At 36.2% G+C, this 14,170-nt stretch overlaps 1 protein-coding gene across 4 annotated transcripts in view; it reads right to left on the bottom strand.

Moving 5' to 3' along the window:
- The window catches only part of POLR3G (RNA polymerase III subunit G), a 59,570-nt gene that overhangs the window by 25,494 nt on the left and 19,906 nt on the right, over positions 1–14,170 (bottom strand). For 2 of the 4 annotated variants that reach the window (XM_064596360.1, XM_064596362.1), the window contains exons 5-6: positions 12,585–12,635; positions 3,392–3,471 (exon numbers count right to left, since the gene is read on the bottom strand). In XM_064596360.1, the coding sequence (XP_064452430.1) occupies positions 3,392–3,471; positions 12,585–12,635 (131 nt within the window). Of the gene's footprint in view, positions 1–3,391; positions 3,475–12,584; positions 12,636–14,170 lie in introns of all 4 variants that reach the window. The other 2 variants (XM_064596359.1, XM_064596361.1) reach the window with 1 other exon arrangement.

Raw genomic sequence — 14,170 nt, 5'->3', positions numbered from 1 at the left:
AACGATACTCAGAACATTAATTCATATGGCTGCAAATGCTCCATCCTATTATATTTGCTTTGTAGATTACATATAGAGAGAAAACATTTTGTATTTGGAGTGACTACAATTTAGCTATTCCTTTACTGGCTCTTAAGTATTTATTTTTATTTATTTTTTCCCCCATTTTTTTTAATGTTATGTTAATCACCATACATTACATCATTAGTTTTTGATGTAGTGTTCCATGATTCATTGTTTGCGTATAACACCCAGTGCTCCATTCAATACATGCCCTCTTTAATACCCATCACCAGGCTAACCCAACCCCCGACCCCCTCCCCTCTAGAACCCTCAGTTTGTTTCTCAGAGCCCATAGTCTCTCATGGTTCGTCTCCCCCTCCGATTAAAATCCCTTTAATTATATTCAAGTTTGAATTTAAGGAAATCAAAGGCAATAAAAACACTACATCAGATTCAATTTCTAATCAAAATTCAAATTCTGGGGTGCCTGGGTGGCTCAGTCGGTTAAGCGTCTGCCTTCGGCTCAGATCATGATCCCAGAGTCTTGGGATTGAGCCCTGCATTGGGCTCCCTGCTCAGCAGGAAGCCTGCTTCTCCCTCTCCCTCCACAGCTCCCCCTGCTTGTGCTCTCTTTCTGTCAAATAAACAAATAAAATCTTAAAAAGAAATTCAAATTCCACCTTTTTTTTTACCTCATCCCACTGAGGCAGAACAAATAAAACCAAGGTAATAGACATAAGATGATTTATCCTCACACTGACCCATGTTGCCTTATATGAGTTATTACTATAATATAACGAGTGCAAATTTTTCCAATTGACAATCCCTTTGGAAAACTGCAAGTAAACAAAATAGTGTTTATCAATCTTCTGAAGTGTCTATAAACACACAGACACACACACCCCCATATATAATGATGCTATGTTGACATTAACATGGAGTTTTTTCTTTTCTACTTTAATCAAATTGCAGTAAAGAGGCTTACAACCCATAAATTTTGTGTAGTTAAAAGGGAATTGCAGTGCTATACTTACTAAACTCTGTGCAGGGTATATACTATATCTGAAAAATCCTGCTATTAGCTATTATTTCATAATTAGCAATAAACATATTTAAACCAACTATGGAACATGTTTTCAAAATATAAAAACCATTCACTGCTCTGTAGGACTAGGAAAGTCTTTATATCCATTACTGTAACCTTGAATATTTTTAAAAAAGTAATAACTTTATTTGTATCACATAGACCTAAATCAAGCCCATAAAATACTTAAATCGGTTACCTATAGTAGATTTATGCAATTAAAAAAAATGATCACAGAGCCACACACATTGTCTCATTACTTTTTTCTTTTTGCGCTAAGCTACTAGTTTTGGTTTGTCTACTTACTAGTCTCCATTTTCTCCTCTGTGAGATTTAACTATTTACTACTACCTTACAGATTTGTTTTAAGAATAATGTGATTAACACGATGTGAAAACACTTTGCAAACAGTTAACTTATAGAGAGGGAATAGTTCTTCCAGTTTAAATAATATGCAGCTAACCTATAGAAAGAGCTTCCTGTAAGTCAAGCAGACATAGGCTCAAATATTAGTTTACTGCTGTCTGATTATTCACACATTAATCATGATATTTGACTGTTACTTCCTCTCCATCCACAGAAGTTTTATTATAATAAAACTTACAACTACTTTTGGTGAAGAAATGAACAATAATAGAGACATCCAGAAGCTAATTTTGCTCTTTAACTGAGAGATAATAAAGCAAACTCATTTAGAGTTCCAGATTTAAAACTTCAATTTTAACAATGTGCAAAATGAAAAAGGTGTTTAAATGTAGAAAATCGGGAAACACAATTTGTTCTGATGAGAAACCACATATTCTGATCAATCTTCCTTATAGCATATGTCATCTTAGCAACCTCTTTCCAGGAAGCTTTAAGAAGAGTCAGAATCTGTGTTCAATCAATACAAGTTGGCTAGTTCTGCAACCCCATCCATCATCCCACCACAGTTAAACTGACAGTTATCACTATTCCTTCAATATCCTCCTGGCATTATTTTCAGATATGTTATCTCCAGCTCAAGTACTGGCCAAAAAATAAAATAACAAAAATATGAGTTTCTGTTATCACATGGCAATGCCAACTTGACCAGGCAAGTAAAAATTTTAAAGCCTTGACCTCCTTATCTGTAAGTAAGGAAAAATATTACCCATCTCTCTTTGCTGTTATGAAGTCTTCAGGACATAATGTATGTAAATAGCTTTCATCGAAGAGCCTGGTACATAGTAAGTTCTCAATAAGTGCTAGCTGTTATCATTATCATCGTTATCATTACCATCAAGGCAAGGTAACATATGCATGGACAGTGGGAATAAATTGGCATAACTTCCGTGGAGAGTGATCTGTCAATATCTATCCATATTATCTAATACACATAACAACTGACCCAAGAAATCCACTTCAAGAAATCTACTCCAAAGGTGTAAAATGGCATACTTAATATGAATTCACTCCAGCACTGTTTATAATAGCAAAATTCTAGATGAAACATTAGGTCCATCAATAGGGTACTGGTTAAATAAATTATGGTTCATTCTTAAAGTGCAGCCAAAAAAGGAAAAAAAGAAAAAAAAAAGAATGAGGCAAACTCTATAGACTGACATAGAGCCATCTCCATTGATTATAAGTGATAAAATGAAAATGCAGAAGAATGTAATATGCTAGTTTTTGTCTTTAAAAAGAAAAAAAACCTGTTATTTGTTATGCATAAAATATTTCTGAAAGATCTAGCTATAAGAAACTGGTAATACTGGTTGTCTACAAGAGGGAAACTGGATGGTTAGGGAGAGGGATGGGAGGGCAAATTTTTAGTTTATTAACATTTTGGATTTTTTATCTTTCTATTTTTGAAATATTAAAAACAATGAAGGTATAAAAGTAGTTCTGTAAGATGTGCTTTTTTCTCAATAGAATCTTCTACACATACCATGAGACAGAAAAAAAAGCACTAAAAAAGCACATGTATAATAATAGGAAAAAAATGAGAGGTTTTTTAAAAGAAATACATTTTTGGTATGTAACTCTTTCGTGTTTCTTTCCCATACATAATTCCAATGTAAGGGGAAAGTAGCGATACATGGAAAAGGAAGTAGCTGACAGAGGGTAAGGTAAGTTGACAGGTAAGTGGTGAAGAAGGACAGGATGGAGGTTCTTTATCTCCCAGCCAACAATGTTCAAATCTTTCCAGGTACCCTGTGTGCTGGGCTTGGTTCTGCCAAATCCACATATTATTAAAAGTGAGAGAAGGTGGAAAGACTGAAGAAGGTGAAAGGAGGCATGACGCTTTTTCAGCTTGCTCGTATAGCAAGAAGAAAACCTTACCTCGATTTTTTTCAACACATCTGCAGTATTAGTGAGTGAAGCGCCTTTGCCCGTATCTTTCACCTTTTCGGGTTTGGGGCCTGCTGAAGTAAAACCACTGTTAACACATATTTCTGTAACAGCAACTGTGTATTACATCTTTGCCTTTTCATATGCTGTCTAGTATAGTGATATGTCGTAGCGGGCACTCACATAATTTGCAGACCGAATTGATTTTCTTAAAGAATAACAAAGTAAGTCAGCACGCCTCACCAATTTTCCATGATGAGGAGTAAATGATAATCACTTAATAGGATGTTTTCTAACATTGTAACCAGATATCTTACCAATACTGAAAATCTGTACTGGCAAGTCATGTTATTAAGGCCTAAACTACTAAAATGTTACATCAGGTAGAAGCATCAGAGGACCAGTGGAAGACTCTCACCAATATATCATCTGCATTGGCTTCCTGTTCACTGATCAGTGTACTTTATTTTAACTAGGGCAATTTGACCAGGTTTGGAAAATAAAAAACAAGTGCAGAATAAATATGCATTTGTCACTGGTTAAAGAAATGAGAAAGGAATTATACTCCTGCAACATAAGCCTCGTCTTTGGAATGAAGATTAAAATGGTTCAACTAATCACACCCATTATATGAATCTGAAAACTCAAAGCAATATAAATAAAATGTTTTAATGGCTTTGGGATTTTTTTTTAAGCCATATATAAAATAATGCATTTGAGGCTATTCTATAACTGCAGGGAATGGAGAATTATTTCACATATAGATCCAGCCAGTCAGTTACCAAGGCACTATGATATGCTACAAAATTGCCCCATTGTGATCAAAAAGTACAATAGTCCTTTCCCAAAATCAAACTAAATACCTAGAAATTACTTGGTAACAGAGGAAAATATGACTCAGAAAGATGTAATTTTGTTAAAGATTAACATTTAACCTACAGAAGAGGAAATTTCTAGATTGTGGTGGATGACCCATAACTGACAGAATTACAATTTACTGTGTTATACCAAATTGCCCCCCAGGGAGTCACTGAGCTCAGAACCCCAACATATATATTTGTGAAGTTTTGCTCAGGAAAAAAGTAACATTTAATAATGGGTAACTTTCTCTGCTCCCCTTGAGGGTAAAGACTGTTTAATTTGAACTGTAGCACATAAAATGTAGTATCATATATCAACTAGATCTCAATATATATTATAATATGGATGCCAGAAAACATCAGCTAAGAATGTAATTTACTCACACATGAAGTCTTTTTCTCTAAGAATCTTTTGTTGAATTACTTAAGTTTCCTAACACAAAAGTCTGTTAAATGGGTATTATAGAACATGGTCAGGTAAATAAACTTATTAGAAACTACTCATCTCTTGGGGTGCCTGGGTGGCTCAGTTGGTTGAGCAGCTAACTTGATTTCAGCTCAGATCATGATTTCAGGGTCCTGGGATTGAGCCCCATGTCAGACTCCACACTCAGCAGGAAGTCGGCTTCAGGATTCTCTCTTTTCCTCTGCCCCTCACCCCAGCTTGCTCTCTCTCTCGCTCTCAAATAAATAAACCTTAAAAATAAAAAAAATAATGGGGCACCTGGGTGGCTCAATTGTTAAGCGTCTGCCTTCGGCTCAGGTCATGATCCCAGGGTCCTGGGATGGAGCCCCGCATTGGGCTCCCTGCTCCGTGGGAAGCCTGCTTCTCCCTCTCCCACTCCCCCTGCTTGTGTTCCCTCTCTCGCTGTGTCTCTCTGTCAAATAAATAAATAAAATCTTTAAAAAAAAAAAATTAAAAATTAAAAAATTAAAAAAATAAAAATAAAAAGCTACTGATCTTTTAACTAAGAAAGTCAGTTGCCAAAAGGCCCCTAAGCATCTTTTGCAACTTATCAATCTGGTTTTACATAATCACAAATTCTATTATGTGTAACTGGGAGAGAAGTGTCAAATTACCAGAATTTGTTGGGATGCTTGGGTGGCTCAGTCGGTTGAGTGTCCGACTCTTGGTTTTGACCTGGTTGTGAGACAGAGCCCAGAGTTGGGTTCCACGCTCAGCGGGAAGTCTGCTTAAAATACTCTCCCTCTCCTTCTCCGTCTGTCTCTCCGCCCACTCACCAGGTCTCTTACTCTCTCTCTAAAAAAAAAAAATCTTCAAAAAAAATTACCAAAATTTGTTAATACTGTTTTAACCCCAAAACATGCATTATCTTCCCCATCTTTGGCCAAATACATACATATATTTGAAAAATTTTTTGGTTTCTTTCAATACCTGCCAATAGCTGGTTCTTCAAAAAGCAAACTTTTTCAGCCTTTGGCTCTTTGGGTACTGTTTACTTTCATGTAAATCAGTGGAGATCATTTTAATAAAAGAGAGAGTATAAGTTTATCAGGAATAAAACACAAAAATTATACAATATGCAAAAAAAAAAAAAAGCTCGGAGTGGAAACAGAAAGTTTTGTGGTGGTTGTTTTATTTTTTAACAAATGGAAATTCTGACACATTGGACGTTCTTACTAATAATCAATGTGTATATATAGTCCCAGGGATGAGCAGTCAGTGGGACGTATTTGAAAATAATAATTTTTCCAAATCAGATACATTCTTTTTGGCTCTTTAAAGTCTGCTACAAATCTGTGATCCACCAGGACATGACCAGTATCATTAATGCACATTATTATACTGTAAAAATAATATATTTGCCCGATAAAAGCCAAAGGTATAAAGACAGCAGATAAACTATTATATCTCAACATACAATATTTTGGGTTTTTTAAAATATAATATTTTGTACTCAAGCAAGCTAAATATTCTTATAAATTGTAGTTCTGAGATGAAACAAAATAAAAATATTAATTTATATATATGTTAGAACTTACCAAATTATATATTCATATATACAAGTTAGGACATGTATATTTATATATGTCAAATATATGCATTTTATTATATGTCAAAGTTAACTCAATAAAGCTATTAAAAAGGGGAGGGGATCTCTTTCAGAAAACAGGAGATGAAGCAATACTTCCTAACTCATTCTACGAGGCCAACATTACCCTCACCAAAACCCGACAAATATTACAAGAAAGGAAACAGAAAACCAATATCTCTCATGAACATATAAGCAAAAATCTTCAACAAAGTATTTCCAAATCCAATCCCACAATGTATAGAAAGAATAATAAATACATCACGACTAAGTAGGACTTAGCACAGGTATATAAGGATGGTTCAACCTTCCAAAATCAAACACCCATTCATGACTAAAAACTCTTAGTAAACAAGGAGCAGAGGGGAATTTCCTAAACTTGATAAAGAATAGCTATAAAAAAAAACTCCATAGCTACATCATACTTAAGGGTGAAAAGTCTGACACTAAGATTAGGAACAAGGCAAGAAAGTTCTCTCTTACCACTGCTTTCAACAGATTGGGAAGGAAGAAATAAAACTGTCTTCATTCACAGATGACATGATCATCTATGCAGAAAATCTGAAAGAATGAGCCAAAAATTCTGGAAACTAATGAGCGATTATAGAAGGGTTGCAGGATACAAAGTTAATACACAAAGGTCAATTTTTGGCTGAAAGAATGAGCCCAAAACTCTGGAAGCTAATAAGTGATTATAGAAGGGTTGAGGATACAAGGTTAATACACAAAAGTCAACATATATTTCTTATATGCCAACAATGTACAGGTGGAATTTGAAATTAAAAATCTAATACTATTTACATTAGCACCCCCCAAAATAAAATACTTAGATATAAATCTAACAAAGTATGTATACAGTCTATATGAAGAAAACCACAAAACTCTGAAGAATGAAGTCAAAGGACTAAATAAATGGAGAGATAATCCATGTTCATGGATAGTAAGACTCAGTATTGTCAAGATGATAGTTCTTCCCAACTTCATCTATGGATTCAATGCAATCTCAATCAAAATCCTAGTAAGTTATTTTTCAGTATCAACAAACTGTTTCTAATATTTGTTTGGAGAGGCAAAAGATCCAGAAGAGCCAACACAATATTGAAGGAAAGAACAAAGTTGGAGGACTGACAATACTGGACTTTAAAAACATACTTTAAAGCTATAGTAATCAAGACTGTGTGATAAAGGGGAAAGAATTAACATAGGTCAGTGGAACAGAATAGAGAACCCAGAAATAGACCCACATAAATATAGAAAAAGAAGCAAAGGCAGTGCAATGGAGAAAAGATAGTCTTTTCAACAAATGGTGATGGAACAACTAAACTTCCACATGCATAAAATGAATCTGGGTAGACCTTACACCCTTCACCAAAATTAACTCAAAATGGATCACATTTTGAGTTATGCAAAACACAAAACTAAAAACTATAAAACTATAAAACTCTTAAAAGATAACGTAGGAGAAAATCTAGATTACCTCGAGTTTGGTGATGACTTCTTAGATTCAACACCAAAGCTATGATCTATGAAAGACATAACTAATAAGTCAGACTTCATTAAAATTTAAAAATTCTGCCTTGCAAAAGATAATGTCAAGAGACTGAGAAAACAAACCACAGACTGGGAGAAAATATTTGCAAAAGATATATCTGATAAAGGACTGTGTGAAATAATGGGAAAAAATATATATTGGTTTCAGTTTCTGGTTCCTGGCACAGAACTCCTAAAACTCTTATAATATCCTAAGTAATAAGAACACTAGGAGCATGTTTTGTTCTAATATTTAGTCTTTGAAGCTGGTTCCTGACAGAGTTCCTAATCACTTGGAATTTACTGGGTGATAGAAGTGTCTTTTGTTCTAGGGAGGCAACTCTTGGTGGGCTCCTGGATAGCTTCAAGATGGAGGGTGGTCACAAGACAGAACAAACCGTGATTAAAAGACTGGAATTTTCAGCTCCATTCCCCATTCCCTGGGAAAGGGGAGAGGGACTGGAGATTGAGTTAATGAGTGATCATACCTATATGATGAAGTCTCTATAAAAATCCCCAAAGTATGGGGATTTGAGGAGTTTCCAGGTTGGTAAGCACATCCACATACTGGGAAGGTGGTACACCCCAGGTCCACAGGGACAGAAGTTCCTGTGCTGGGAACCCTTCTAGACTTTGCCCTACCTATCTCTTCATCTGATTGGAATACACACATACACAAAAAACATTAAAAAGTGGGCCAAAGACCTTAACAGACATCTTGCCAAACAAGATACACAAATGGCAAGTAAGCATATACAAAGATGCTTCATATCATATGTCACCATGGAAATGCAAATTAAAACAGTAGTGAGATACTACCACACACCTATTAGAATGGCCAAAATCCAGAACACTGACAATACCAAATGCTAGCCAGGATGTGTAAAAACAGGGACTCTCACTGGTTGTTAGTGAGAATGCAAAATGGTGGAGGAACTTTGGAAGACAGTCTGGTGGTTTCTTAACAAAACTAAACATATTCTTACCATATAGTCCAGCAATCAGACTCCTTGGTATTTACTCAAAGGAGTTGAAAACTTATGTCCACACAACAATGGATGTTTATAGCAACTTTATTCATAATTTCCAAATCTTGGAAGCAATCAAGATGTCCTTCAGTAGGTAAATAGATAAATAAACTGTGGCACAACCAGACAATGGAATATTATTTAGCACTAACAAAAAATGAGCTGTCAAGCCATGAAAAGTCATGGAGGAAACTGAAATGCATATAATTAAGTAAAAGAAGCCAATCTGAAAAGGCTACATGCTGTATGCTTCCAACTATATGGCATTTTGGAAAAGGCAAAGCTATGGAGACAGTCAAAAGATCAGTGGTTGCCAGGGGTAAGGAGGAGGAAGGGATGAAAAGGCAGAGCACAGAGAATTTTTAAAGCAGTGAAAGTACTCTCTATGATAATACAATGGTGGACACATGTCATGTGCATTTGCCAAAACCCACAGATGTACAATAAGAGTGAGTCCTAAAGTAAACTATGGACTCTGTATAACAGTGATATGTCAAGGTAGGATCATTTATTATAACAAATGTACCACTATGGTAGGGGATGTTAATAATGGGGGAGACTATGCATGTGTAGTAGCAGAGAGCATATGAGAAATCTGTACTCATCTGCTCAATTTTCCTGTGACTCTAAAACTGCTCTAAAAATGAAGTCTATTAAAAAGCAAAATGCAAAATACCCATCCCTATAAAAAGAGAGGGGCAACGGGTGGGGGAATTTCTTCTCTCCTCTTAGTTTCTAACCTCATTGTTATTAACCTCTCTAGCTACTTCCCTTTTTTTTAAATTTAAGTAATTAATTCATTTATTTTACAGAGAGTACAAGCAGGGGGAGTGGCAGAGGGAGAGGGAGAAGCAGGGATGCAGGGCTGGGTAACAGGACCCTGGGATCATGACCTGAGCTGAAGACAGATGCCCAACCGACTGAGCGACCCACACACCTCTGGCTACTTCCCTTTTTCTCTCTTTATTCTTTATATCCAAATTCCCCAAACACTCATTTATGCTAGCTGTCCCCTTTTCCGAAATTCTCATTTACTGTTTAACCTATTCCAATCTGAATTCCACCCTTACAAATCTTTTAGAAAGCTCTCGCTGAGGGGTGACTGGGTGGCTCAGTCAGTTAAGCATCCGACTTTTGATTTCAGCTCAAGTCGTGATCTCAGGGTTGTGAGATTGAGCCCTACATCAGCTCAGGGTCTGCTTGAGTTTCGCTTTCTCCCTCTCCCTCTGCCCCCCGCCACATGCTCTAAATAAATAAATAAATGAAATCTTTAAAAAAAGAAAAAAGCTCTCACTGAGGTCAACGATGATCAACATGTCAAAAATTAGTTTGCATTTTCCAATCTTTATCTTACTTGACCTCACAGCAACTTTGTTTAACCTCTTTTAACACTGTTGATCACCTTTTGAAATAGTCTCTTCTTTTTTGTTTTTAAAATTTTATTTACTTATTTGACAGAGAGAGAGAGAGAGAAAGCACAAGCAGGGGGAGGAGCAGAAGAAGATGGAGAAGCAGACTCCCCACTGAGCAGGGAGCCTGATATGGAGCTTAATCCCAAGACCCCAGGATCATGACCTGAGCCCATGGCAGACACTTAACTGACTAAGCCACCCAGGTGCCAGGAAATAGTCTCTACTTCTTGCATTCTCGCTTCTGTAACTCTACCCTCTTGGGTTCTCCTCTCTCCCACCCCTCTCTCTTTCTCTCCATCTCCTTTCTTTGCTGATTAAATCTCCTCTACCAGCCTATTAAATTTTGGCATTCCTCCAAGCTTAGGCTTTCATTTTTTCTAATTCTCTAATTTCTCCCTAGACAATTTCATCCTTCCCTCCTCATAGTTTCAATTATAGTGTCTATGCTGATCACTATCTATTTTGAGGTCCACCCCCCTGTATGCAACAACATGCTTAACATTTCTACTGGTATATTTCAAAGGAACCTTAAAGACCACCTTTAAATTGAACTCATGACTTTCCCCTCACAAACCTGGTCTTTCTCCAATGTTCTTCCCTTGACCAAATCTTAGTAAACTCCTACTCATCTTGCAATCTTGACTTCCAGTTCCATGTCCTCAAAGGAACTCCCCTGACCTCCCAATGAGGACACTGTGCTTTTGTTTAATGTTTTTACTCCATTTGACTGTAAGCCCCATTAGGGCAAGGATTATTCCCACTTTGCTCACTGTTTTATTCCTTTTAGCACAGTGTCTGGCAATAGCAGATGCTCAACAACTTTTTACTCAGTGGAATTATGAAAGAACAACACATTGGAAACTTTCACTTTGGTATTTTATGTACAACATAAAGTTCTAATTTAACAGTTCCCAAATTTTACCAGTTCCAAATGTTTTAGTTAAAAACTTAAAATATATGCACAGCAAAGGAAACAGTCGACAAAGCCAAAAGACAACCAATAGAATGGGAGAAGATATTTGCAAATGACATATCAGATAATGGGCTAGTATCCAAAATTTACAAAGAACTTATCAAACTCAACACCAGAAGAACAAATAATCCAATCAAAGAAATGGGCAGAAGTCATGAACAGACATTTCTCCAAAGAAGACATCCAAATGGCCAACAGACACATGAAAAAATGCTCAACATCACTCATCATCAGGGAAATACAAATCAAGACCACAATGTAGTACCACCTCACACCAGTCAGAATGGCTAAAATGAACAAGTCAGGAAATGACAGATGTTGGCGGGGCTGCAGAGAAAGGGGAACCCTCTTACACTGTTGGTGGGAATGCAAGCTGGTACAGCCACTCTGGAAAACAGAATGGAGGTTCCTCAAAAAGTTGAAAAAAGAGCTACCCTATGACCCAGCCATTGCACTACTGGGTATTTACTCCAAAGATAAAAATGTAGGGATCTGAAGGGGCACCTGCACACCAATGTTTATAGCAGCAATGTCCACAATAGCCAAACTATGGAAATAGCTCAGATGTCTGTCGACAGATGAATGGATAAAGATGTGGTGTGTGTGTGTATATATATATATGGAATATTATGAAGCCATCAAAAAATGAACAGTTGCCATTTGCAACAACATGGATGGAACTAGAAGGTATAATGCTAAGCAAAATAAGTCAATCAGAGAAAAGCAATTATCATGTGGTCTCACTGATATGTGGAATTTAAGAAACAAAACAGAGAATCATAGGGGAAGAGAGGAAAGATAAAACAAGATGAAATCAGAGAGGGAGACAAACCATAAGAGACTCTTAATCACAGGAAACCGAGGGTTGCTGGAGGAGAGGAGGTTGGGGGATGGGGTAACTGGATGATAGACATTAAGGAGGACACATGATGTAATGAGCACTGGGTATTATGTAAGACTGATGAATCGCTGACCTCTACCTCTGAAACTAATAATACATTATATGTTAATTAATTGAAAAAAAATGTTAAAATATAGATAGTATAACCATTAAAAAAGTTTCAGATATGCTCAATTTCAAATAAAAAAATGTCTATATACTTAAAAAGTCTTTCTTGGCACATCAAAATTCCATAATTAAAGAAAAGAAAAACAACTAAACAAAAACAAAACAAAAATCAACAACAAAAAGTTTTAACAAAATAACCAAATGCCAAACACATTTTAAGAAAAAGCATTCAGTACACTGAGTGTAACTTCAGATTGATAATTTCATAATTTGAGCAATAACCTTTTTTAATCTGGATTATTACATTAGTCAATGTACCTTTTTTGCACTTCTTCCTTGGCATCATCTCTCTTGGAAGTCTTCTCCAATCTGCATGTACAAAAGAGAAAAAAAATAGAAAAATTGAAATTTACTCTAGGGATTAGTGGCACTCGACTATTTAAAGAACATGACAGGGGGCGCCTGGGTGTCTCAGTCAGTGAAGCATCTGACTTAGGTCATGATGTCAGGGTTCTGGGATAGAACCCTGAGTTGGGCTCCCTGCTCAGCAGGGAGTCTGTTGGTCCCTCTCCCTCTGCTCCTCCCCTTACTCGTATTCTTTCTCTCTCTCTCTCTCAAATAAATAAATACAATTAAAAAAAATAAATAAAGGACATGACAGGGGCACCTGGGTGGCACAGTAGGTTAAACATCCAACTCTTGGTTTCAGCTTATGTCATGATCTGAGGGTCATGAGATTGAGCCCCAGATCAGGGCTTAAGATTCTCTCTTCCTCTCCCTCTATCCACCCCCTCTCAAATAAAAAAAATAAATCTTTAAAAAAAATAAATAAAGGACATCACAGTTGCTTCTGCAATGAAAATAATTTCTTAATATCTAACTGTATAGATTAAACCTGGGAATCAAAATATAATTGTAATATGTTTTCTCCTATGAAAAAGAGAAAGTTCATTAAAAAAACTTTGGGGGCGTCTGGCTGGCTCAGTCAGTAAAGCATGTGACGCTGATCTTGGGGTTGTGAGTTCGAGCCCCACATTGAATGCAGAGATTATTTAAAAAAAAAACTTAAAAAAAAAACCTTTGAAGTAGTGCTATAAAATTTCTACAACATTCTTTCAACAGCTACACAGTATTTATCTAATCAATTTTAAATACAGAAATTTTCATCACAAGAAAAATAATGTAAGAAAATTTTTATGAAGAGTTATTCATGATACATTGATAAAAAAAGTTTCTAAAATAATATGTATATAATCCCATTAAAAAATAAACCTAACATATAAATATCTTTATATATTTAATATTTGTGCAGAGAAACCTCTAGGTTGGGAACAAAATATTATAATAATTCTTTGTGGGTGTTAGGATTAAGTTTTCTATAGTTGATATTTTTCTTTTTTTTTTTTAAAGATTTTATTTATTTATTTGAGACAGAGAGAATGAAAGACAGAGAGCATGAGAGGGAGGAGGGTCAGAGGGAGAAGCAGACTCCCTGCTGAGCAGGGAGCCCGATGTGGGACTCGATCCCGGGACTCCAGGATCATGACCTGAGCCGAAGGCAGTCGCTTAACCAACTGAGCCACCCAGGCGCCCTATAGTTGATATTTTTCAAAAGTTAAAATATGTGACCATAATCCCAACACATGCAAAATTAAATAAACAATTCTAATAATTATCCAAAAACTTTATAATTAAAAATATAAATAGCTAAGGAAAAGTAAATTCTCTTTAATAAATAATTTTGCCTGGGGGTATCTGGGTAGCTCAGTCACTTGAGTCTCAGACTCTTGGTTTTGGCTCAGGTCATGATCCCAGAGTTGTGAGATCGAGCCCTGTGGGGAGTCTGCTTGAGATTCTCTCTCTCCTTCTCCCCTGGCCCCACCCCCTGCATTCTCTTTCAAATA

Source organism: Mirounga angustirostris, unplaced genomic scaffold (assembly GCF_029215605.1).
Source record: "Mirounga angustirostris isolate CCGP_5_RB_7025 unplaced genomic scaffold, mMirAng1.0.hap1 SCAF_7, whole genome shotgun sequence".
NCBI lineage: Eukaryota > Metazoa > Chordata > Mammalia > Carnivora > Phocidae > Mirounga > Mirounga angustirostris.
Note: the sequence above shows the minus strand (reverse complement) of the source record. Positions and strands in the feature narration are given on the sequence as shown.